A 25,981-nucleotide genomic window follows, 5' to 3' on the forward strand; every position below is an offset into this window, starting at 1 on the left:
AATTCCCGAGCAACCAAACTATAGGGGGGCTTCTTAGATTCTCTTCTAGAATATATTCAGTGTTATAGAAGACAAATAATTAAGTTAAAGGTTGTTAGAGAAAAGGGAATATGTGACAAACCTGTGCACCAGATGAGCAGCCTCCAGTTCCGTTTTTGCTTGGAGGATTGCTTGAGATGTCTTGTTCTTGGTTTGCTTACTACAAAATAAGAGAAATGTGGGTTATCTGGAGACGTGGGGGTTGTCAGAAAGCTACCGATGAGCATTTCTAACGTGTCGAGACCGAGAGGAGGTGGAGGCCAGCTGCCTCGCAGAGGAACGTCATGCTCTGCACATCTGGGGTGCCCGAGGAGCGTGGCCAGTTTCTCTAGTCGCAAGTGGCCCGTCACCAGAGGCTGTGTAGGTCCTACAAAGGGTATTTTGGCGGTACTACCTGTGCCGCGATGGCGCACGATGGTAACCAGCTCAGGGAGGGCACTGGAAAGGTGTTTTGTGGATTAGCGAAGGGTCAAGCAGCAACCATCAGTGTAACAACGCTCTTCCCGGTTCTCGTGGTGACATGGCTCCAAGGGCCGTGGAGTTTTACAGCTGCTGTTTGACGCTCCGCAGCTTCATCCTCCCATATCGCGACAGAATCGCCGGTAACTTCCCCGGGTTACCGATCACAGCAGCGGCCAGGCCGGCGGTGGCAGCCAGCAGCGGGCAGCGCGGGGGGTCTCTGGGGCAGCAAAGCGAGCGCCGCGGAGTACATCAAATAATGACCGAGTGTGTAATAAATCAAATAACGCCTGAATGTGTAGTAAATTAAATAATGACTGAATGTGTAGTAAATCAAATAACGACTGAGCGTACTTAAATCTCCGCTGGGGGAAGGCCTGCGGGCCCGCCGCCGCGACTGGACGGGAATAACCCCCGGGGCGGCCCCCGGGAGGCAGCTGCCACCGGCCATCAACTGCCACCGGCCCGGCCAGTGCGGGGGGAGCGCAGCGGGTCCCGCCGGTGCGGGGGGAGGGCAGCGGACCTCAGCCGGTGCGGGGGGAAGCGCGGGGGGGAGCGCAGGGGGGGGGAGCGCAGCGGCGCCGACCGGCCCGGCCCGTCCCGCAGCGCGGCAGCGCGCGCTGGCGCCCAAGCGCGCCCCCGGCCCGGCCGGCCCCGCCCCCAAGCGGCGCAGGGCGCGCGGCCCCTCCCCTGCGCAGGGCGGGGCATCCGGCGCGCGCCCGCTTCCTCCTTCTCTTTCTCCGGCGGGCGCGGCGCGGGCGGCAGCTCCGGCGAGGTGAGGGGGGGGCCGGGCTGGGGCCGCCGCGCTGCGCCCCGCTCCGCTTCGGGCGGGGAGGGGTTGCCGGGCGGGGGGGGGCGCTGGGCCGGGGGGGGCGCTGGGCCGGGCCGCCTCAGCACCGGGGGCTGCGGGCCTGGCCTGGGCGAGCGGCGGGAGCGGGCCGCGGTCGGGGGGGCGCACACGCGAGCCCGGTGCCACGCGGGCGGGGCGGGGCGGGCGCCGGCTCCTTCCGACCTTGAGGCGGCGGCGGGGGGGGGGGGAGGGGCGGTGCCGCGCCTGAGCCCGCCCGTCCCCGTGCCCCGCAGCGCCATGGCGGCCAACGCCGAGCGCACCTTCATCGCCATCAAACCCGACGGCGTCCAGCGGGGGCTGGTGGGGGAGATCATCAAGCGGTTCGAGCAGAAGGGCTTCCGCCTGGTGGCCATGAAGCTCGTGCACGTGAGTGCCGGACCCCCCCCCCCCCCCCCCCAGGCACCTCGGGGTGTCGTGTGTCCCCGTCCCGTCCCCCCCCAGGCACCTCGGGGTGTCGTCCCCCGTGTGTCCCCCCAGGCACCTCGGGGTGTCGTGTGTCCCCGTCCGTCCCCCCCCCTCCCCCCAGGCACCTCGGGGTGTCGTGTGTCCCCGTCCCCCCCCCTCCCAGGCACCTCGGGGTGTCCCCCTCCCGTGTCCGTCCCCCCCCCGGCACCTCGGGGTGTCCCCCTCCCGTGTCCGTCCCCCCCCCGGCACCTCGGGGTGTCCCCCTCCCGTGTCCGTCCCCCCCCCGGCACCTCGGGGTGTCCCCCTCCCGTGTCCGTCCCCCCCCCGGCACCTCGGGGTGTCCCCCTCCCGTGTCCGTCCCCCCCCCGGCACCTCGGGGTGTCCCCCTCCCGTGTCCGTCCCCCCCCCGGCACCTCGGGGTGTCCCCCTCCCGTGTCCGTCCCCCCCCCCGGCACCTCGGGGTGTCCCCCTCCCGTGTCCGTCCCCCCCCCGGCACCTCGGGGTGTCCCCCTCCCGTGTCCGTCCCCCCCCCGGCACCTCGGGGTGTCCCCCTCTCGTGTCCGTCCCCCCCCCGGCACCTCGGGGTGTCCCCCTCCCGTGTCCGTCCCCCCCCCGGCACCTCGGGGTGTCCCCCTCCCGTGTCCGTCCCCCCCCCGGCACCTCGGGGTGTCCCCCTCCCGTGTCCGTCCCCCCCCCGGCACCTCGGGGTGTCCCCCTCCCGTGTCCGTCCCCCCCCCGGCACCTCGGGGTGTCCCCCTCCCGTGTCCGTCCCCCCCCCGGCACCTCGGGGTGTCCCCCTCCCGTGTCCGTCCCCCCCCCGGCACCTCGGGGTGTCCCCCTCCCGTGTCCGTCCCCCCCCCGGCAGTGTCCCCCTCCCGTGTCCGTCCCCCCCCCGGCACCTCGGGGTGTCCCCCTCCCGTGTCCGTCCCCCCCCCGGCACCTCGGGGTGTCCCCCTCCCGTGTCCGTCCCCCCCCCGGCACCTCGGGGTGTCCCCCTCCCGTGTCCGTCCCCCCCCCGGCACCTCGGGGTGTCCCCCTCCCGTGTCCGTCCCCCCCCCGGCACCTCGGGGTGTCCCCCTCCCGTGTCCGTCCCCCCCCCGGCACCTCGGGGTGTCCCCCTCCCGTGTCCGTCCCCCCCCCGGCACCTCGGGGTGTCCCCCTCCCGTGTCCGTCCCCCCCCCGGCACCTCGGGGTGTCCCCCTCCCGTGTCCGTCCCCCCCCCGGCACCTCGGGGTGTCCCCCTCCCGTGTCCGTCCCCCCCCCGGCACCTCGGGGTGTCCCCCTCCCGTGTCCGTCCCCCCCCCGGCACCTCGGGGTGTCCCCCTCCCGTGTCCGTCCCCCCCCCGGCACCTCGGGGTGTCCCCCTCCCGTGTCCGTCCCCCCCCCGGCACCTCGGGGTGTCCCCCTCCCGTGTCCGTCCCCCCCCCGGCACCTCGGGGTGTCCCCCTCCCGTGTCCGTCCCCCCCCCGGCACCTCGGGGTGCCCCCGTGTCCGTCCCCCCTCCCCCCAGGCACCTCGGGGTGCCCCCGTGTCCGTCCCCCCTCCCCCCAGGCACCTCGGGGTGCCCCCGTGTCCGTCCCCCCTCCCCCCAGGCACCTCGGGGTGCCCCCGTGTCTGTCCCGTGTCCCCCCCAGGCACCTCGGGGTAGCTCCCTGCCACCTTGACGTCGCCTCTGCCACTGCGATGGGTCCTGCCCCGGGGGGGGGGGCACCAGGAACCAGGATTTGCCTGGATGGCGCAGTGGAGGGACCTGAAATGCCCTGGCTGAGGGTGGTGGGGGCAGCAGCTGCCCCTCAGGTGGGGATTGCTGCAGTGCAGTGAAATCGCGTGGGCAGCTCCTTGCACCACACAAAGCGGGTGTCACGTGCTCCTTTGATTTCACACCGGGGACTCTAATCAAAGCCCACGAGAGCGCTGCAGAGCCTGTCAGGAACGTGAGCGGCTGGTGGATCCAGTCGCTGATGCTGTACCCTTACAGCGACACCTTTTGCGGTATGGTATTTTGAAAGTGACATGTAATGTGACATCTGCCCTCTTAAAGGCTTCTGAAGACCTTCTCAAACAACATTATATTGACCTGAAAGACCGACCGTTCTACCCAGGTTTGGTGAAATATATGAACTCTGGACCCATTGTGGCCATGGTAAGTGCCTTGGTTTTACCTGAAGACTGCTTCCTTGGGTATATTTGTCTTGCTCTGAAAATAAATTTAAGTATTCACAGGTACTGTTACAAAAACACTTAAAACTACCTTGTTCTGGTAGTGGCAAAAGAAAACCAAATTAAAATGAAGACAATCAAGAAAAGTTACTGCGTTCTAACAAGAACTAAAGTGTGCACTTATAAAGTGCCTATTAAAATGCTTAATACATATTAAGCGAAATTCCTGTAAGCCAGTTTCTGCACCAAAGAATAGTGTGTTTAGGCAAAATAAAGGTTAGGGCTGTCTCACAGAAACCCATCTTTTCTGTGTCATTTTTTTTTTTGTCACACCCTCCAAAACCAATATAATTCACCTGGTGGCATCTCTTCCTGTTTTGACTATGTGCCTAGGGGTGCCTGCGCCTCACCTTAGCCTGTCACAGCAGAAAGGTTTTGAAGTTGGCCTTGTACATCAGTTGACTGAAGCTTGGTAAACTACCTCCTTTACAGGAGTGACAAGTTACAGTCCTTTTTATAATCGCTTTCAGTTAATGTTTTTTTCCTAGTCATCTTCACAGGCCTGAGAGAGATGCTTGGCTAGACGGATATTTTTTTTTTTTTTTAGTGCTGGAGCCCTTGTTTCTTCTTAAAGTCTGTTACTAGCAAAGATTAATCTTTGGTGTTTTCTATAAGCATGGATTAATAGGATTTGTTTTGTCTCTTCTTTAAGGTATGGGAAGGACTCAACGTGGTTAAAACGGGGAGAGTAATGCTAGGGGAAACAAACCCAGCGGACTCTAAGCCTGGTACCATCCGTGGTGACTTCTGCATTCAAGTAGGAAGGTTTGTGCTCTATTGGTTATCAATTTGGATTAGCACTATTGAGGTTTTAGCCTTTTATTCTAGGAAGTCAAAATTGTTGGTAGATATCCTAGTCTGATGGTATTTTATTTGCAGGTCACCATTTATAGCGGCAACTTAAGGAAATGGCTTGGTACAAAAGAGACTTGTTTTGAAATGCAGCTCCTCGTCAGAGCTTTCCGTAAGATCAGTCGGTGGCAGTGGCTGTGGTAGAGAAGTAGCCCTACTCACTGTCTGCTGGGCTTAGTTAGCAGGGAGAGGGGGAGCATCGCTGTACCTGAAAACAGTAGCCTTGCAGCTCTAGATGCTTCATCCAAGTTTTTGCATATAGAGAACTATGTGGTTGCTGAAAATGTGTTTCTATACAGAGCAATGTGTTTGTCTCCTTCCATAGAAACATCATTCACGGCAGCGACTCGGTAGAAAGCGCGCAGAAGGAGATCAACCTGTGGTTCAAACCTGCGGAGCTTGTTGACTTCAAGTCTTGTGCACATGATTGGATCTATGAGTGAAATGAGTTTCCACGGTGAATTGTGCCTTCTGAACACATCATCTCATTCCAGCTATTGACCTGGGAGCAATTATCACCACGGTTATCTTAGTCATTTTCAGCGCCATCAAATAAATGAATATGAACTTAACTTGTTGTGGTTGCATTCACTACAAAACAAATACTGCTTTCAGATACTCAAGTAACTATTCAGTATTTTCATCTTAGAAAATAGAGTTATTTCCTATATAAGCAGGGAGAGTTAACACAATCTATGTACAGAATGAAAACTTAGTGGTTTTTGTTCACTGCAAAGTCATGTTGAAGGCTACTGTGAAACTTAACAGTTGCAAAAGCGACTTTGCAGAGGGAGGGCTGAGGGGCTGTGTGAGCTACTTCCAGCACAGTGGAACTGAATAAATGGTGGTAGACCCTGACACAATTTTGCTCTCTACACAACTATTCTTCATGAGACACGAGAGCAGATCCTGTGCTCTAGTAAACGCTTACCTTCACAGACTAAACACCTTGCCTTGTGCTGAGATGCAGACACTGTTACTTAGCAACAACGTGAAATCCTGAACGTTTTAGTTTATCCATTCTCTTGGAAAAGAAACAAGCTGGAATGTGCTTATATGCCAAGGAATGCATTTTAAACACAACTCAAGCACACTTCAGAAAGACTTTTTATCATTTTTATTTTGTGTAAAAAAGGCAAATTTAGTGAATTATTTTCATCTTGTACACAAAGTTATAATTTTAATGCTTTTCACATCCATGCTGAAAATCTGCAGTCTCGTAAAAATGAAAGTAACATTAATTTCTCCAAAAGCATTTTTTGTCACTGTTATGTACATTGCATGAGAAAGCTTTAAATTCTCTCATTGACCACACAAATTACCAAGAAAATAAAAGATTAAATTTGTACAGATATTGATCTATATATCAAATACATAGAGAAATGATGTAAAAACCCTATTTGTTTAATCTTGATTCCCGCCCCAACATTTTCCCAGGGGCCAAAGCTGATGCTTTTTTTGTAAAAATGGCTGTGGCATTTTGTTTTAAATACGAAAATTAAAAGGAAGAAAAATTCAGTTGAAATCACAGCTTTTTAAAATCCCTTCCCAATAAAGGATTGTTACCAAATATATTAGCACCATCATACAAATATTGACGGGAGAGGGTATTCACATCACATAAAACAACAATAAAAAAAACCCAAACAAACACTGAAACCCGTGTTAGTATCCGTAGAACAAGGAATTGATAACTGCTTTAGCTTTCCTCAGATGCAGCAAGGAAAAGGTTAGAGAGTTGTATTTAAAAATAACATAAAAATCAAAGATCAGCAGAAAAATTTTGAGCAATAAAGGAAGGGTAGCTGCAAAGGAAGGTACATAACTTGCACTACCTTATGGTTATAAAAACCTGCTATGCCAAATACTGAAATTAGTTTGACCCCATTGAAGATTTCAGATGTCCAACACTTTGCTGCTCTTTTAGCCAAGTAACACGGCTTAAAGCGAAGATAAAAATACCTCAAGCCATGTTAAATAACAAATGCTTTACAAATACAGTGAAGCCTATGCTATGGATACCATAGCTGACGGGTAGCCCACTCTCGGAAGAGACCACTCTAAATACCTGGTAGAATTTTGCTCCGGTTCTCCTTAAGGAAGTGGCTTCAATTCGTTCCTCAGGTGGTTTGCTTAGGACAGATTTCACTGTATTTGACAATTACACAATTGGGTGTATTTTGAATTCAGGAACACCAGAAACATCACCCAACTCCTGCTGAAGTCACATGTGTATCTGAGAATGCACATCAACTCACATACTTTAGTGTTTAATGGATAAAATACCTATTTTCAAAGAACATTATAATGACCAACAGACTTCAAATCAGATTCTTGCATTTCTCCAACACTAGAAGCACGTTCAACTTCCACGCTCGTTTTCCCTAGACACATGAAGGCTGTAACTCAGAAATCAGGTGTGAGCCTGGGCAACACACAGAAGCACAAGGTTTAGAAACTTGGCAACAGACCTTGCTCGTTACTAGCCCAATCTTTCACATTATGAAACACAAATTAACGCAACAGTTTTTCCACTTAAGCCAGAAGCTATCGATGAGAGAAGAAAGCGAGGTTGTGCCAGCTGACTGGGACAATCTGCAAGTTGTGGCATTAAAAAAAAAAGGTAAAAAAAAAAAAAAAAAAAAAAAAAAAAATCGATAGCGATGTACTTACCAAACGAAATCAATGTTTGCAGAGCTTGATTTTACAGCAGGTTAAATTGAGAACACAGGAAAAAAAATAAGGCTCAAAGTGTCATTACAATGGTCTCTAATCCTACTTCTCCAATCCAGTCTGTTCAAAAGAAACATCACGGGTGGGTCAGAATCTGAGAGAACATATTTGAAGCCTACCAAGCCTGACAAAGTCCTTTCTAGGGCTATTTTAGAGAGCTAAAATGTCTTCACCACCTGAACTTATAGATAGTTATAATCTGATAACCAGATTCTGTCAATATAAGAAGCTCTTGGTAAAAAGGGGTCAGTATTTAAGAAATTTTACCAGTAAGGGAGAAGAGAATTCCAGACATTCCTACACTATACAGGACATTTTTAACTTCCAGTAGTAAATACAAAACTTTACATAATTAACCCCTCTTGCATAGAATGAGGTAAACCTGTGCATATTACCAATACTATGTACCCAAAGTTAGAGCAATATTTTAGAAAATAATCAAATTGCTGGTTTTCAACTTTCTATGCACTTTTTTTTTTTTAAGCTCAAACAACAATATACAAAAATGGTCTCCTGGGGCTCTGTGGGTCGATATCCTTAAAGCATTTCTTAAGCTGTAGGAACACAGACATTAATCAGTTTGATTATTTTTTTTAAGCCCTAATTTATGGTCAAGAGTCAGATGATCATTGTACTGCTCTGAAGGGGACCTGCTAAGACCCAGAAGCACTTATAGAACATATGCAGTTAATTCCTGAGTTTAGTTAATGAACCTTACTGGTAAAAGCTAAAGCTCTTGACGCACATTTTTCCAGTCACAGCTCTGCAGGGCTGATTAACCATTTTACTAATCGACTCCACGAATGAGATCCTTGACAAAAATGGACACAGTTTTAAAAATATGGAAAGATGAAACCCAAATTATTAAGAGCTCATGCTAAACTACTGTGTATTTTACTGGTAGTCATTTTCACCCTTTTACATGACTTTTGACTTTAAAAAACTCTGGACAGTTAGGCAAGTGGGGCTAATGGGATACTTGAAGTGAGACACAAGGGCTCCAGGCAATAAGCAAAACCAGTGTATGAATCATATACTAGACAGTATGTGATTTATATACTGTTTCTCAAGTCTCAACTTCTGTATTACACTATTGCAGCAAGAAAAGAATATTGCAGGCTGTGCGGAATGGAATTAGTTTTAATCCACAATGTATGGCTCCTTTTAGCTCACCTGAAACCACGCTGAATGCCGGTTTTAAACGTTCACAAATAAATATTTGGAGATGGTAAGGAAACAGCTAGGTCTTTCTGAATGGAAAACAAATAATCAGAAGAATACTCAGAAGTTCCTTCCCACTACCAAGGGAGGACTGAGTTACTGTCCATCTAAGTTTCTTCTTCAGTCTAAATTAATAGCTAAAAATAATCTTCCAAATGAGGGAATTTTCTGAAATTCCAGTTTGGCATAGGGCTCTGTAAACATTTGCTGAAGCATTCCCAGACTACAGACATTCATGTACAGACAAGAGCTTTACAGTCCCAATCCAATGCCCACTGTAGTCAGTGGAGACAAGGCTTCTGATATCGATGGGCACTGAACCAGACCCTAAGGAACTTATTTTAAAAAAAAATCCTATATAAAAAAAAAGTATTTAAACTAAATAAAAACATCTTGAAAAGTAAAAATCTTCCTCAGACGATGGCTCCATTGCAACTGGGGCTACTCACTGAGTAGAGCTTTACAGGACAATCTTCCACATACAATTTATGTCTCTTAATTAGGGCTTAAATGCCGTATCTTCACAATAAAAAAAACAACCAAAAACAACAGAGGCGTGACCAGTGCAGTTCACAAGAGTCTAAAAGCCTCCCAACTTGTACCAAAAAGGTTCATTTGTTATGACAGTTCATTTGTATTTGCAACTATATTGTCCTCCAACCGCTTCCCACAATCATGCTAATTAAACTTTAATCTTACCAAAAAATTAGAATTTCAGTTCTTGTTAACAATGCACAATAAATCTGAACTTGAAAATATTACAAAATTCTTTCAAAAGCTTCAAATACAACACAAAAGTGTCCATTTTTTTTTTTAATAAATTGAAAAATCTTTTTCACTAAAATAGTTTCCCCGCCTTCCAAAAAATTCTGAACTGAGTCTAACTCATCTACAGTTAGCAAAGTGCCCCAGGTACAGTCACCTGAACTGTACCAGCGAAGTGGGAACAAAGTCAGTCAGTCTTGGAGAAAGGCTCCTTTCCTATCACCAGTACTCTCCCCATGCTTTTCCAAGCTGCCTCATGGTTCTTGTTTGATGTAGTAACTGGCAGATCCGTTGCTTTCCTGATCAGATGCTCCTTGGAGGAAGCTATACTCTTCTCCATCTAATAACTCTTCCTTCAGCTGCAATGAAGTCACTAAAAAATAAAAAGTTGAACATTACAGATCTATAAAATTCAAAGTACAACTTTTCCTTAAATCTACTTATTATTTCAATTAGGAACAAACCCCGGATTTCCCATTTTATTATATTCTGCATTTTAGTGATTCTTCTTTTAACACCTGGTATCCCACAGAAAGCAGATGTTTTCTGACTGTAAGCTGAACCTTAAGTTATGCTCATATTAACAAGTTATGCAAATATTAACATATTTGAAGAAATTACTTACAATAACATATTCTCTACAGGTTTTCTCAAGAATTCGGTATTTTAAAACACTGGTTTAAGGTGGTAACTGAACATGTTAACAGGAACAACGACTGCTGCAGAGAACAATGCTTATTTTACCGTTTACACTTTTCTTTACTCCTTACTTCCTACTTAGTCTTTATGCAAATAAAAAGATTAACTGTTGGCCATTTACAGCCAAAATTCACATTTCTTAGCCTAATTACTATAAGTGATCTGTGAAAGAAGAAAATAATATTGACAAAGATTTCTGAATACATGGTTAGAATTTTAAGATCTCAGAAGACAAGTTTCATTCAAGAAAAACATTTTTTGTAGCATGAATGTCCTCTCTCCTTTCTTTTGTAAAAAGAAAATAGAAATGAGATCTAAGACATTAAAAAAGATGTTATGAATAGCAATAACATCACAATTACTTTTACAGCTTCATGAATAGCGAGAATTACCATAACATGAGCACAATGAAAAGAAGAAAACAAAACACGTCAAGACTTTCATTAAAGGTGCAGTACCCACATTAAAGGGTCGATTATACAAAAATAAAACGTTCTCTATGACCAAATGGGTAATAAGAGTATTAAAGCTTACAGCTACCGAATACAAAGTTTATATGCATTATCAATGTATCCTGAAATGCAGAAATATGCAGTGAAAGGTAAAAACGCCACCCATAACCTGTTGCTACTAGTAGCCCTGCAGTAACTTAGAAGTCATTTGATTATTCTTTTATTATTTTTCCATGTCATCTTCCATGTTGAAACAAACTCTTGTGCTAAATAAAAATAAAATTTTAAAATTGGGATATTAAAAGATGTCAAAAAGTTGCAGCATAATGCAAGCGCTTTTTTCACTTCTTTAATAGATGTCTCCTCCCACCTGCACAGGCCACAACCCCTTGATGTTTTCCCCCCCCCAACCACTTTTCCCTACATTATGCCCAACTCTGATCAAGAATCTTGATCTGTGGAGGACAACAGAAGTGCTGTCTAAATAATATAACCTTTGGAATTGAACTGCCATATGAAACTACAATATTGCTTAGAGGAGAGAATACAGATGGATCTGTTTCCAGAGAAGAACGATGGGAGAAGGCACAAGGTGCTCTCGCAACTGGCTACCTCTACTCCCTTTATTATACTCATACAAAACAGATTTTCAGTTTAAACCAGCCATGGAAACAAAAATATGGAGCATGCAAAACATGCATTTGTGCAAATTCAAACTGGCTGTGAATTTTAAAGATAATTTGATCCTGAGAGAAACAATTACTTCAGAAAGAACCTGAACACTTCAGATTCTTAAAAATGTTTTACTGTGACAAGTAGAGTCACATACAGCAATGCTATTTATTGTTTCTGAAAATAATCATATAGAAGTTTTATTTACATACAGCTTCCCACAGACGTCTCATCTAAAAAACCTGGCAAATAAGTAACTTTTTTTTGTTTTAAAAAGGAGTCATCTAGATGGCAAGTTGAATTTCCTACATCGCATTCTTTCTGATCCAAGTAACCTGGTTCTTATTCCTACACCTGTGTTACAAAGAGCAGAGTTAAAACTGTGTTAATTGATACCCATTTTGTACAAGGCAGTATACCTACATAGTCGATGTATTAAATTAAAATGTTGAAATACAAAAAATATTGTAGCAGTTGTCCACCTACAATTCATACAAATTATTATTAGCAACATCTACCCTGTTGCAAGTTATAAAAAATGGTTCTTCTCAATTAAAATGTTCCTTTTATGGTATACTGCACCTTTAAGTATAACAGCTGTTTACACACACACATTTCCAAATTGAGTAGGGACTTGGGGAGAGGCCACAAACTTTTTAAACAGAAAAGTGAAAACACTACTTTGTCACCCACTTTTCTTATGTCCTTTGTACTGTTGTGATTTAGCTTTCTTCTTTTGTTTTGATGAACTTGACTGGCTATCTCTTGATGCTGCAAAAAATTAAGAATTCAAAATTAAAGTGTAGTACCTTGGAAAAACACTTCAGAATGTGTCAAAGCTGCTACATAGTTACAGAGCATTTCCTTAGTGACTGAACGAAGGCAGAATACCTTTATTGTGGGAAAGGCCTCCCATTAAGCTACTAACAATAACTACTATTACCCTCTCATTAAACAACTAAGTTATCAAAATGCAGTTATCAATTATCATCATATAATTTGACCTAACAGGACAAGTCTTGATGCACTAAAAATACAGCCTTCTTACATATATACTTCTGCACATGAATAGCTACGCACACATTGAGTTCCATCAAATTCAATATGTAAAGCATATATATTTGCAATCTTAAAGCAATACAAATTCTCAGTGGTATTATCCAGAACTGACAAGTAACAGGCTTTTTTTTGCCCTGCATCAAATTAGCATCTTCTGGCTTTAAAGAACAGTAAGTAGCCACAGAAACACGCAGAAGTACTTTAGAAGTCAAGGTGGAATTGATTAGAACTGCGTACTTCTAAGCATCAGCAAAAATTTGTTCTATCCTTGTTCTGCCCAGTGACCTTCACCCTTGAAAAGGATAAAGTCAGAAAGATCATCACCCATGAACAGGGACCAGTAAGTAACTGCTGCATTATTTACAGAAAGGAACTTACATTGTGGCGCTGGAGGCTGTAGTTGATATCCAGTTAGCTGACACCATCCCACCGGATAGAGGTCTGGGGACTCGCAATCCACCCACTGATCATATTCATCTTCCCACCCATCAAAGTGTATCCTCAAAAGACGATGGATAATGCGAGTTACTGTGGCCACACATACCAGCCGAGGTTCCATCAGATCAACAGCCTCCAGTTTCATTCCAACATGAAACCCATGGTTTGGAACTTCCTGGAAAAGCAAACACAGACAGGGAAAACACCAGTGAACAAACACATTAATTAACATGATTTAAGCACAGTGCTGTAATAATATTTCGGTCAACTTAATGTAGGAAGATACCAAGAATAATTTAATATATTATTTCACATACCCCTGTACTTATTTAACATTTAAAAATATTCAAGCTTAATATCCTCAAATGGTTCTTATTTCTAGAAGTGTCTGTGGCTCTAATTTTTCAAAATTGGATTTAATAAAATGGGTCAATTCATGGACTATGCAGACTGAAATTTAAAGATACTACTAAATACAATTTAAATATACATAATATGTTTATTACCTTGTTGAAGAGCTTTACAGGTGCTGCTATTGAGTCAGTTTCCCTGAGGTAGTCAAACCATTTAAAAGGGAGTTTTGCATAACCTGTGGATTTTAAACAACATTTTCAGACATCAACCGCAAACTTTATGCGTAAGAACAACAACAACAATAGTATATTGGCACTGTGTTAAGGCCAAAAACACAACAAAAGCAAAACATTAACATCAGAAACTTCCACTCTCTAAGCTTTGATCTAAGGGACAGAACAGTCACCTGGACATTGCCCACGTGCAACAAACAAGATGAATGAACCTCTGGATAATATAGAAAGTGTCATTCAACGGTAAGATTAATCCTTCATACTTGAAGCTTTCTGTCCATGCAGATCCTTGACCTCTACAGGGCCCCAACACAAATGACCCAGAACAGATCATCATGTAATTAAGCACATTCCGCGTCTTTCCTGTGGGGAAAGAGCTGCGCTATCAACAGACTTTTAGGAACAGAGTGCTAAGAGCAAGCGTGAATATTTTAAAACTTAAACAAGGCTAAAAATAGCAATAATATGGACAATTACAGGATTTTTAAATGTTGTTTTAAAAGTTATTAAAAAGGGAAGAAAATAAACTCTCAAATATATTTAGCTTTTGTTCATCCACTGAATACGTACAACCCCACAGGAATAGTTTTTACTTAGGGCAACTTCTACAGCTGCTTAAACCAAGAATTCTCAAATTCTAGCTGGAGCAACAACAGCTTGAAAGATTTCTTTGTAGTAGCATGCAGTGTTGGGCATTCTGAAATGACTGCAGTATAGCAGGATGGTGAGCTGTGGGGAACAGCTGGATTTCATCTAAGTGGGGGCAGAGAGCTCCCACTGAGTCACAGCTCGGCACTGCACGGCCGGACTCCTCGGGACAGCTAACATTTACAGCCCAAATGCAATCCCACGCTTGGAAGTGTCTAAGCGTCTTCACCTTCTACTGATTTCAGCAGGAGATGAAGAGGTTTGGAAGGAATGAGCTTATGAAGGCCAGTGACTTCACAGCAAATTTAAGTTACCCACATCGCTAAGTGTAGTTTGTTCACATTAGGCATGTAGAACCTGCAGGAACAGATGTAACTGGACAGCTAACAATTAATAAGGGTAATAACGTATCGGCTCCTGTGGCTAGACCAATATATTTGTACACAAGTCCTTTAATTAGCTTCTCACCACATGCACTAGAGGCAAGTGCACATGGTCCTTGTTAGAGTAGTCAGAATTAACCAACACTCCATTTTCAAGCCCAAAATTTGGAGAGACTAAATACCTCTCTTGTAAGAGCTAAGAAGCTTTAATCATTTTGGTTCTATTAAATACGCTAATGCGCATTATGTTCTGTATTTTACCCCTGTTATTTCCTCTTTCAAATTATTTTATAAATCGCACATGCAATAATCTAAATCACCTTTCAGTGGATGATACCAGACTTACGGAAAACTGCAATAAAAGGGAAAATATACACGAAGATAAAGAATAAGGTTGCCACGATACAAGAAACACAGAGGCATCATAAACGTGCTAACAACAAAACTCACATACTATCATGTAGGTAGTGTTTGAAGAATAGAGAGAAAAAGTTTAATCATAGAAGGGAGATTTTCTGCCTTCATTAATTTAATGTATTTATTTCTAAATTGATTGATACATATTGATATGCATGCTTTTTCCTCCCGCAAAAAAACATTTCCTATTGTAAGAGACTGTTGCACCATGTATTTCTGAGGGGTGATTATACCCATGAATTGCTAGGCAATAAATCCACTATATGAGCTGACTGAAAAATAGTAGTTTATCTGTCCAACTGCACTTTCCACGTACTGAAAGATGATGGATTCATCGGTGTGCAATAATGAAAGTGATACAAAATTATTTTCTTCATGTTGCATTACACTGCCTTTGTAGTTATTACCTAGAAAAATAATTCAATAAATACAAGTAGAAGCCTGCAAAAATGAGAAGAATAAAAGAAATCCATAGGAAGCCGTTATTTGCTGTTACACAGCTAGTTACAATCTTCTTCATAAATCGCTAGACCAAGACAATAAAATGGAAAAACGAAGGCAATACAGTCTTCTGTAGGTGTATGTGCTGGTGGACAGACAGCTTTTTCTCACAGAAGGGATTACGCAGCATACAGCTCTAACGGCTACTTCCTCGAAGCTCACTTGTGCATATTCTTCAAAAAAATTAACTGATACTGCTGTGGATTAGCCTAAGTCTGAGATTCTTTACAATGTTCGTTAATCCCTTTGGCGGGCGGGACTTCACAAGCAATGACATACTCTGAACAGTCCTTCCAGGGACTACCATACTTCCCATTTGCTTCATGGATATACTACTCAGCCAGTGGCTCTCCTCCATTTCCGACAGAAAAAGCAAATTATTTTAGCCAGAGAATCAATCAGATGTTCAATTTGCCTTTTTCTAAACAAAACGTTCGTTATCTCCATTTTAGATTACTTTGAAGTCACGCTGTTGTACTTGTTTCAGACTTGAGAAAGTCCTAAAAAGTGACATGAATTTTGTAGACTAAGAAAACAAAGCATATGGCACATACAATATCACTGAAAAATATTCAAAATAAAATGTGGTCAGAATGCTATATGTACCTCTGGGTGGAGTTAGTTCAATCATGTTAATTTCACAGAAACCAACAGGGAAAATAGAAGGGGAAGTGGCATGGTAACAAAACCAATCAGACCCATCTGCTGCTTCTGAGCCATCAATCCCAATCATAAGATAGCCATCTGCTAACACCTTTATAAAGAAAAACAAAATTTTACATTAAATACCTTTAACTGTGTGATAAGGCTAGAAAGAAAGCATGCCATGTTTCAAAAGAGTGAAAAGTAACTCGGTAATAATGGAATCACACTTAGAAGGACATTCAATTGTAACAAAACCCTCAAATCATACCTGTCTCCAAGATTGTGTGTACTATTGTCAAATGTACCTTTGTAAACTGCGAAGTTATGAGATAAACATTTCCTTTTGCTGACCTCTAGTTGTTTTTTCTCGTGAACATCAGTTCTACTTCTAAAGCTTTATAATTCAGCCTATTCTTTAGCTTGCAAGGATATTCTGCACACCATTAATAAGAAAAAAAAGACTCAAAATCACAGCCACACTCCTCATTGGAAAGGTTATACAATTCTAAGCTATTAGTTACACCTTCTTCCCTTTTAGAACAGATTTCACATGAATGGGCTCCCTTTTGATCAAGCTAGGAAAGAAGTACAGCCTTAAAATGTTTTCATAGACTTCTGCAAGTCAGCAAGATGAGGTTTCTTTCTGAACAGTTGCAAAACACTTGGTGTAAATAGCAGAAGACTGTCCTGCAAATTAATCTCACAAACATTCTAATTAAAGGTAAGGCTGAATTTCCAGTGATTCAAGTAAAGACAAAAAAAATTTACACAAGTACACTTTTTCATAGCAGTGGTATATAAACAATTAATGGACATATCCTACATACATTCACCATGTGAATGAATTGCATTTATTCTGCTTTTGAGCTTTTTGTTTCAAGCCTGAATAAAGGCGAGTGAAAAAAGGATTGCTATCTACCTTCCCCAAATACATATTTGTTTTCTTACCTTTCTAATAGTTGCCACACATATTGCCGAAAGGTTTAAGGGGTCTATAGCTTCCAATTTCATGCCTTCTTTAAACCATTCTCCAGCTGCATCAACCTCTTTTACCTAAAGAATCACATAACAGCACCAGACACTAAGAATCTTACAGACCTGGAACAAAATACAACCCCACACTGCCAAGGCAACAGACGGAAATACCCATTCTGTCACCTCTGCTTATATCAAGGAGGCCAAATTAGGTAAGTGCTTAAATAAAAGTAGTAATGCTTGTGCTGGGCGTATTTCCAGGACTTAAGTAGAGTTTCAGGTCTGTTTTACACACACCACGAACTAAAAGTCCTCAATCAATGCTGAAAAAACAGTGTTCCGGCTACCAAACTCACCTTCATAAATAAGTGTGGTGGTGCATCAAAATGCCCGTCCTGTTTCTTTGTAATATCTACAAGAAATAACAGCACACATTGTTCACAAGTTTTGTTAACAGAGCAGACAGTTAATAGCACGTTTTTTCTGAATACGTTAGCTAATGCAATGCAATTCATCGCAACCACAAACACGCGGAGGACATAATCCATTTATTTTCCTTATTGACTTCTACCTGAAATACCTCTATAAACACAACGGCATTTATGGAAAAACCCCCGACGTTCAATATTTAAGGGACCAGTTGATTACGTCACAAAATAGATACAAATATACGTAGAAGCTTTTGCAAAAAATTAAGTAGTAAACTACTTTGCACTATGTTATTGTTTTCTATCATTATAAATAATAAGTTTTAAACCATATATATATTTATATACAAATCTATACCTGGTTTTAGCCAGCTGTTGAATACTACTTTCCAAGGGGTACCCCTAGAACTCTGTTAAGAGACATTATTTCTGGGAAATAGCCGCTGTTCTTGATTTCTCTAACTACTCTCATTTATAAAGGTTTCAGTGAAAGTTAAAGCAATAGAAAAACTGAAGGTTTTCCTGAAGGGATACCTTGCAGAATGTTTTACAGAAATTTGTTTTGGCCAAGGGACACATCCTCAATGGAGCAGAGAAATAATGAAAAACAGGCTCTTTTTTGTTTAGAAACCTTAAATATTCAAATTCAAATCAAGCGTTTTTGTATTTTAGGTAACAAGGGCCTTAACTGCGTCACTTCATCTTCCCTGCCGACCTCCTAATGCCCCCTAAAACATGTCAATCTTGCAATATCAACATACTATAGTCCTTAAATTTGCAAGTTAAAGAAGAATTCAGTATCTAATAGGATACTTGTCCATGTTGTGTTGTACAAAAGAGGCAAACATGAAGGAACTAGGAGCTTGTGGAGCAGGACCGCATAATTCCAGGTATCGGCATGAAAAGCCTTACCACGCTCGAATGTTGCAGTGCGAGGTTTTCCTGCTTGGACAGTTTGTTAACCACTGCTTATCATGGAACCTTTCTACATATCTACGTACTGCAGATCAATGTAAAGCTTATTTAACGTAAAGCTTATTTTGGCTTTTCCAGTGCTGCAAAATACACCAATTCTATATTTAACTGAAAGTCCTGAACACAACATAACAGGTAAACCCCCTAGGTGGCATGATGTTGGTTTTTCTAGTTCGTTATTCAAGCTAGAGTTTTATTAATGCTATAAAGTGACAGTACTGCTGAAGGCAGGCTTCTCCGAGCCAACACTGCTCCCAAAGACAGCTCTGAAACACAAGCAGCTTACCAGATCTTTTGAATCTGTGTCCTATACTTCGAGACCAACCAATATGATGAATGAGTGGACTGTACATATGGCACCAGAAGTCATCAGTTTTGTCTTCGCTTTCTTCATACACCAGTCTTAACCGTCCCCCAATGACACTTTCTACAACCGCTACCCTTGTTCGACAAAGGTGCGTTTTGTCAACAACTTCTACTCTCATGGAAGTTTTGAATGGATACTGCATACTCTCAGACACCTTAAAGTAACAGGAAAAAAACCCATTCCGTAAGAATATACTCTGGTTTTCCTTAGTCATCTGTGTTCTGCTATTAAAGCGCAGTATCAATGTGCTTTTAAGTTAATTCAAGCACTTGTTAATCAACCTGCAAAAATGACAATTGATTTTTTTTTTTATATATGTGATTGTACATGGGGGAAAAATGAAATTTTTCAGAAAACTAACTATAATAGATCCTACAATTCTTTAATCATATCAAGTACAGCCCCTAATACAATTCTCACATAGGTTGCAGGAATTTTCCGTTGACTTAATCAAAGTTTGATCAATTAACAACGGATAAAATGACCTTGAGAAACAATTTTACCCCCCCCTCCCCCCACACCTACAAGATTTTTTGTTTTTTTGTCATCCACTCAAAATATCGCACTTAAAAAATAGGATTAAAATACTTTATTACAAAAAAAAAGGCATGGAAAACAAACCTTCAACATAAAGCTGGCCACTCACAAACATATTTCTTCATAATATACCAAAAAGGAAAAGAATGGAAATAGATATTAATCTGCCTTGTGACAATATGTTCTGTTTAAAAATCAGTATCTGTGACTTGCCATTTTCATTATGAACTCACCAAAGTGTTGAGATCTTGACGGTTTAATGTGGCTTCTAACTGAGCCAATTTTTAAATAGAAATTAACAACTGCAGAAGGGTTTTTTGGTTTGGGTTTTCTTTTTTTTAAATGATATTAGATGTAGTGTAAGACAACAAATAAGTCTCATATTCCTATTAAAATCTATGTACCATCTCTCACAGTATTAGGAAGTAAACTTACAGCACACTATACAGGCAGCTGCCACACTTACAGACATGACTTAAAGACAGCAAAAAAATCTAGTCCAGAGCAGACGAAAAATACTAACAGTTAAAGTACGTACTTAGTTGTATCTAAGTTATGTGCTATAACCACACATTTTATTCAGTTTCTTGAAATAGTGCATGATAAAAATAATTGCTGAGTTAGAAAAAATCCGTTTTAATTTTTCTTACCTATCACAGGGTAGCTTATTAGCACTTTTTTTTTTAATTGGGGTACTTGAAAATTAAAACAGACTATTTTTCAAGAAAATTTCTGTCTGCTAGAAGAAACAGTTTTCCAAATACATACAAATGTGGACATAAATGGAGATAAGAGATTTCAAGGAAAACTGTATTTAAGGGAAGAAGCTACTGTATCATCTTCACCATAAAAGGAGCGAATGTGCCATTGTAAAATAGCTCAGTTCTTCACATTGTGCTGCAATTTCGTTTATAGTACATCATTGATATTGCATCAGCCTTACCTTCTGAGAAAAGTCAGGAGGAAGTGTTTTGGCACCAGTAAGTCGTTTCACTAGAAAAGCTTTCCAGTTTGTGTATTTGTGTTGGATGGCTGTTGCAAATGAAGGGGAAAAAATAAGCCACTGATTTTTAATTGTGTCCGTTAGAGACAATATTAGAGTCTGGAATATGTAAAGAAGAAATCCCAGATGACTGTTAAAAAGCCTGGATGACAATCATGACAAAAACCTCTTTAGAGAATGAATGCTACCCAAGATTAAGTTTATGGGTATGTCAGGGCAAAGAATTTAATAACAAAATATAAATAAAATCAGTGCATGTTCACATCACTGATTAGCTAACCGCTTCCACCTTGATCTTAAAAACTTTAAGTCACATCAGATGGGCTACTCCAAGAAACACTTTCAGCATCAGTCAAGTCCTTATTTTTCCAAGAGTTAAAATGATTTATTCATAACTGTTGAAAGAATTGCTATGGTAAAAAAATACTTTGATATCTGGACCATGAGCAAACTTAGTTTAATAAAGACAGACTTTTTCACCAATCAGTAACGCTACAATTTACATACTTCGAGGAGGGACTAGGGGCTTCCCACTGGTTGCACACCAACCAACTGGGTGGATGTCAGACCCACAAACGTTGCACCAGAAGTCAAGACTTGAATCATTTTCAAAGCCTTCGTATCTTAGCAGAGCATTGTAGCCTGAAAGAAAGCAATCCCAAAGACAGAAGTTAAACAAGATTATAAAATATGTATTAGTATTTCCTTACCAATCATAATGTGTATTACATTGGATTTTCTAGACTGTAACTTTTTATACAATGTTATTGTTAAGGCACATTTCTACATGTTATTAATGCACAGAATGGATTACTTTGATAAATGTGCATGTGCTATCACATAAATTAACTTTTAATTAAAATTAAAACTCTTGAACTATAAACCTTTAGATGTTATATGTAGGACAGAATTAATCATCCAGTATCTGCTTTTTTGTATCTTAGCTAGGTGACCTTGAATTTTTAACTTAACCAAGTGATTCACATAACAAGGCTTACTTGCTAGCTGTTACACAATTTCCTATCTCCTCATTCTACACTGCTCTTACTGTAATTGGAGCCAATAAATATAAAAAAAAAAAAAGCATTCTGAAGTATCACTGAAGCCCCTGCAAAACAGTATAATAGTGACAGCGCTAAAATGTATAACCTTTTGACACAGGTCTGACAACTTGTGACCATTGACTAAATTATTAGCTCCCTTCACACAGTTATTTTATTTTAATAATTTCAACTAAAATATATTTACCTGCTAATTTTACAATTCCAGCTATCCAGAAGACTTTGGTAGGTAGGCTGCAGTCAGTGTTTGGAACCTCCACTCGCACTCCTTCTGAGATATCGCCCCAGCATGTCCCCATAGGTGCCTATCGTTTAAGGTAGTGGGGAGAAAAAAAGTCACCAGTTCTCCACATTAGAATAATTATTAGTGTCCTACAAGCAACTTAAAAAGACAAACAATCAATATACATGATAAGACATAAGCATATGTTTAGCAAACACTATGAAAACCTGGTTTGGTTTTGATTTGAAGCTTACATGTAGTATTGTAATTGTATACAATTACTACTGTGTATTTCTTGCAAAAACTATAGGGTTCCAAGTTTAAAAATCTGTAAAGCACGAATTACATATACTCACAGGTCAGCTTTATTCTACTGTCTTCCAATTATGTGCAAGCTACTCATTTTAGTGAGAATGGTGCAAGTCCTCTGCAGTTCTACTCACAAGAAAATTATGGTACTTTAAATTCATACCTGTACCACAGGCATCAAATTCTTTAAATTCTATGAATCAGGAAATTTCCTGAAAAAATGCCTAAAAGTTACTTGTTGAATCTATTCTGGTGATTTGTTATGGTGGGGTTCGCACCCACTGGTTCACATCCTCTCAGAGGAACAGGCTCTCCTATCACCTGCAAGTGATCATTCCATCAAGAAAAAAGAACAGAAAGGCTGAGCAGCAGCTTTTTCATGAATGCCAGAAGGAAACGCCCAGCTAGATTCCTCACACTGTCCTGAAGGCTCAGACTAACAATTTACTAACAAAAAGAAATACAAGCTTGATGAAGTACTAAGGATTTGTGGAAACTGGAGATAAACATCACATTTAGTTTGGAATCTCAACAAGCACGTTCTGTTGAACAGAGCATCACAAAAAGGTAGTCAAAGATGGTACTGTAAGTATCAGAAATACACAGTGCTGAAGAACCTAAAACTTAGAAGTTACTCAACTGACATTATACTGATGACAAAACAGAAAAGGACTCAGTCTACATTAAACTTGGGACCACCAAGAAGGGAAAGATTCCGTTCTTGGGTATTTAAGAACAACAGTCATACCGATTCTAAGGTGTTAGAGAAGAAAAAAATAAATTCTTCTCAGTTCAGAGAATATCCAGATATCACAGGGACAACGGAAGTGATCCTCTGGTTCTGTACCGTAGCGGCAGACAGTATTCTACGCTGTCTCATTTACAAAGCTCTTTGCAAATACGGAGAACTTAACCACTCGGTGGGAATAGCCTCCAACTTGACAGGATTTTGGCTGAGAGCCAGAAGCGAAGAAATTTGGATGAATCCGAAACGATTGGAAATCACAATACTGGAATTTTGCTGGCAATCAGCAATAGCCAACTAGCAACACTAATAACCAGACTCATCTTAAAAAGGGATACCCTTCACTAGCACAAATAGTTGAGGCTAGGCATGCAGAACTTAAAACTAGTCTTAACTATTAAAGGAAAAATAAGTTATTACAACAAGTATGCAAGATTCTTATACTTGAAGCCTGGTCTCTTCATGTTCTGCTATGTCCCATCTACACCAGTCTGGACTGCAGAGCTCTTCTCTGCCATCTGGCAGACAAGAGAAAAAAACAACTGGAAAGACTATCGTTTATTTTCACACGCAAAATATGCAGATACAGCTTCTTAATCAAGTCCTATTACGTATGCGTTATCATTTCTGAATTGACATGTGTAAATTTTAGATTTGAATTGGGGAAACTTTCCAAACTGCGTATTTTAGTAAATCTTGTTGCCTTGTATAGAGACATACAGATGAGGCCAAACAATCAAAACCAGCAGCACTGGATAATTTCATAATCCAGCTGCACTTAATTGAAATATTTTAGTGTCTGCTCATCTATTCAGTTGATTCTGAGAGAAAAGTATATTGAAACACTTCCCCTTACATCAACCAGTCGAGGAAATGTCACAAATTTTTACCTCTAGAACGTGGATTGGTATAGAGGGAAATAGCAGAAAGTTAAATTTGTCCTTGTCTGTGAAAATATTGGTTCTGCTAGTTCTCCTACACCAATCCATATGGCTCACCCTTTCGAAGAAGGAAGCCATCCTGTGTAGCATCACTACTGAAATGCCAGATAACATGACTGCCCTGAAGTAATGGTGTACAGTATACCTGGTATACTGCGCCATCTCTTCATTTTTCACTCATCATGAATATTCTTAAGGGAGGAAGACTGGATAAACCAGGGCTGTAACAGCCATCTTCCTGTCTTCTCTGTCTTCATCTGATTAATCAATGTTTGCACAGTGCTTTGAAAAACTCAAAAAGCACTCTATCAAGTGTAAAGCCTTACTCGTCTGCTGGCTGGAAGGGTAACTCTGAAATCTGGATTGGCATAGTGCGAACTAGCAGAACCATAATTTACAGGTAAGAACAAATTTACCTTTCAGACTCATGACGAAGAGATCCACTTCACGTCACTCCCAAACAAGGAAGATGTGGCTCATCGCTTCCTGCTCCGGGAGATGACCTGGGAGGGTCTATCTGTGAGCAGCAGCTGCCTTCTCTGCAAGGTAAGTTGCAATCAGGAAGGTCCTGTTTGAGAGGAGCGCCCTAAGCATCCCCACATGCCTAGCTGACAAAGATCCTGTGGGTTAAATAACTGGCTTCCGAATTTTGGATGTTTTTTCCGAGTTTTGGATGGCACCCACATTGCCATGATTTCAGACTTGAAAATAAGTGATGCTACCAATTCCTGAAGCATAAGGATACTAAGTTGCAACCTCGCATGCGAAGGGTAGCCCAACTAAAGGTAATGCCAGAAGACAATGCGCAAAATCCTTTAAAACTAAAAGTTCAAAGCAAAGCACTGCCATCTAGTGTGAAATCCTGGAGATGTTCCCTTAGAACACATGATTGATTTAAATAACAAAATAAACCAAGAGAATGAAAATATTTTTGCTCAGGATAAAATTCAACTGGAAGAAAGATTGAAAAATTCTTAACTTTGGGAAATGTGCATCTCACTGGCAACAGAGTGGAAAAGAATAATTACTATTAACTGCATTAAGTTGTACTGCAAAATGACTCAAAACACTGTATTTGCTTTCATTTCTAGGAATGGTTTGAGCTCATAAAAGCAAATACAGAAAAAAGTAAAAGCCATTTAGAAAAAAAGAAATCGGAGTGCAGGTTAGCAATGAGTACATTGTATGAGACTAAGCTATAACAAAATATTAAAAACATTGAATTACATTTTCCTCCTTGTATCAGCTACTGCAGCGCATCTGATCAACGCAATTAAAAAAAAAAAAAGAAAAAAAAAGAAAAGCTGCAAGGTGCACAAACTACATGCCACAGCCTTCCTACATGACACGAACCAAAGCAGCTTCACTATTTCAGTTTACTTAACTATAAAGCAGGCGTAGTTCTACTATTGCTAGTGAATTTCAGTAGCGTTACTCAACAGTGAAGTCTGGAATTGAAGTTAACAATTAAGTGCACAAAAAGACTTTGAAATTAATTCTTCTCATACAGAGAAGGAGACAGAATAGTAAGGTTTAAATGTTTTAATTCTAAACTGTAACTGTTGTAAACTGAAGAGGAAGTAACTCCCTAGGCAAAAAAAAAATTGGTCTGGGAAAAATATATCAGACCTGAAATACAGAAGTATGCCAGGTTATTAAATAAGTAATAAGTAAGCCAAATCCCACATCCCATAATTCTCTTAAGTTTTCTTTAATATTGATCCAAATGCTCCCTATCAATTACCCATACAGATACACCCAGTATAATCAGATATGTACTTTATGTAATAGAAATTTAAAGGCAGATATGTCATGACTTTACTGTCAATGCAAAGCTTTTGTTTTCGATAGAATAAGCTTTATACATTCCATCTTGCAGACACACACAACGTGCATGGAATCAAAAAAACGGATGGTAAACAAACATCAACTGACACAAATTTTCATGAATCAAAGCAACGTAACACACAGAAAACTTAGCAATAATCTTTCCAGACACACAAAAAGATTATTATTTCTTGTAATTATCAACAGAGGGAGGGACAGAGAGAGAAAAGGATCTAGCAAGAGAGTACTAATGTGTTTTCAGATTCTGATTTAAATAACGTATCTTTTCAAAAAAATAACTGCAGTAAAACTAAATGCAAATCACACCCTGGTAACACTAACTAATGTCCACCAGAGAAGTAGAAATCTCCAAAGGAGGCTGCACGAGCTGCATTTAACTTGTATAAAAAGGAAAACAGGGACAGAAATGAAACAACATTCAGGCGTAGCAGCACTGTCTGCCATGTAGCTTGTGAAAATATCCAAGGTAAAACGTGAACGTTACTATTGTATCTGTTCACCTTACTGGTGTACCATTCAACTTC

At 41.7% G+C, this 25,981-nt stretch overlaps 2 protein-coding genes and 1 long non-coding RNA gene across 12 annotated transcripts in view; 1 reads left to right on the forward strand and 2 right to left on the reverse strand.

The window, feature by feature from the left end:
* Positions 1-48: 48 nt before the first annotated feature.
* On the reverse strand, positions 49-974 carry LOC308066742. Its single transcript, XR_013929282.1, has 2 exons — positions 434-974; positions 49-199 (listed from the first exon to the last, which is right to left on the reverse strand). It is a non-coding gene; the product is annotated as an uncharacterized lncRNA (long non-coding RNA).
* Positions 975-1,150: 176 nt separating this feature from the next.
* LOC308066729 (nucleoside diphosphate kinase) lies at positions 1,151-5,397 on the forward strand. Its single transcript, XM_080394374.1, has 5 exons — positions 1,151-1,273; positions 1,582-1,714; positions 3,795-3,896; positions 4,626-4,738; positions 5,151-5,397. Exons 2-5 carry the CDS (start codon positions 1,586-1,588, stop codon positions 5,266-5,268), a joined length of 462 nt encoding a protein of 153 aa, XP_080250500.1. The 5' UTR covers positions 1,151-1,273; positions 1,582-1,585; the 3' UTR covers positions 5,269-5,397.
* A 530-nt stretch (positions 5,398-5,927) lies between these two features.
* The window catches only part of MBTD1 (mbt domain containing 1), a 31,967-nt gene continuing 11,913 nt past the window's right edge, over positions 5,928-25,981 (reverse strand). For 9 of the 10 annotated variants that reach the window (XM_080394125.1, XM_080394128.1, XM_080394123.1 and 6 more), the window contains 11 exons: positions 21,579-21,696; positions 20,838-20,972; positions 20,271-20,359; positions 18,710-18,944; positions 17,377-17,432; positions 16,994-17,098; positions 16,007-16,154; positions 13,371-13,453; positions 12,805-13,039; positions 12,061-12,138; positions 5,928-9,917 (listed from right to left, as the gene is read on the reverse strand). In XM_080394125.1, coding sequence (XP_080250251.1) covers positions 9,799-9,917; positions 12,061-12,138; positions 12,805-13,039; positions 13,371-13,453; positions 16,007-16,154; positions 16,994-17,098; positions 17,377-17,432; positions 18,710-18,944; positions 20,271-20,359; positions 20,838-20,972; positions 21,579-21,696 — 1,401 coding nt within the window. In that variant the 3' untranslated portion in view covers positions 5,928-9,798. The remainder of the gene's footprint in view (positions 9,918-12,060; positions 12,139-12,804; positions 13,040-13,370; positions 13,454-16,006; positions 16,155-16,993; positions 17,099-17,376; positions 17,433-18,709; positions 18,945-20,270; positions 20,360-20,837; positions 20,973-21,578; positions 21,697-25,981) is intronic. The other variant, XR_013929235.1, reaches the window with a different exon arrangement.

The sequence above is a fragment of the Falco punctatus genome (genome assembly GCF_963210335.1).
Source record: "Falco punctatus genome assembly, chromosome: 1".
Classification (NCBI taxonomy): domain Eukaryota; kingdom Metazoa; phylum Chordata; class Aves; order Falconiformes; family Falconidae; genus Falco; species Falco punctatus.

Excerpts from the sequence above, each read along its gene's own strand:
- LOC308066729 (XM_080394374.1), top strand. The coding sequence starts at position 1,586 with ATGGCGGCCAACGCCGAGCGCACCTTCATCGCCATCAAACCCGACGGC. Across the intron at positions 1,715-3,794 it reads TGGCCATGAAGCTCGTGCAC|GCTTCTGAAGACCTTCTCAA; the intron begins GTGAGTGCCGGA and ends GCCCTCTTAAAG. Across the intron at positions 3,897-4,625 it reads CTGGACCCATTGTGGCCATG|GTATGGGAAGGACTCAACGT; the intron begins GTAAGTGCCTTG and ends CTCTTCTTTAAG.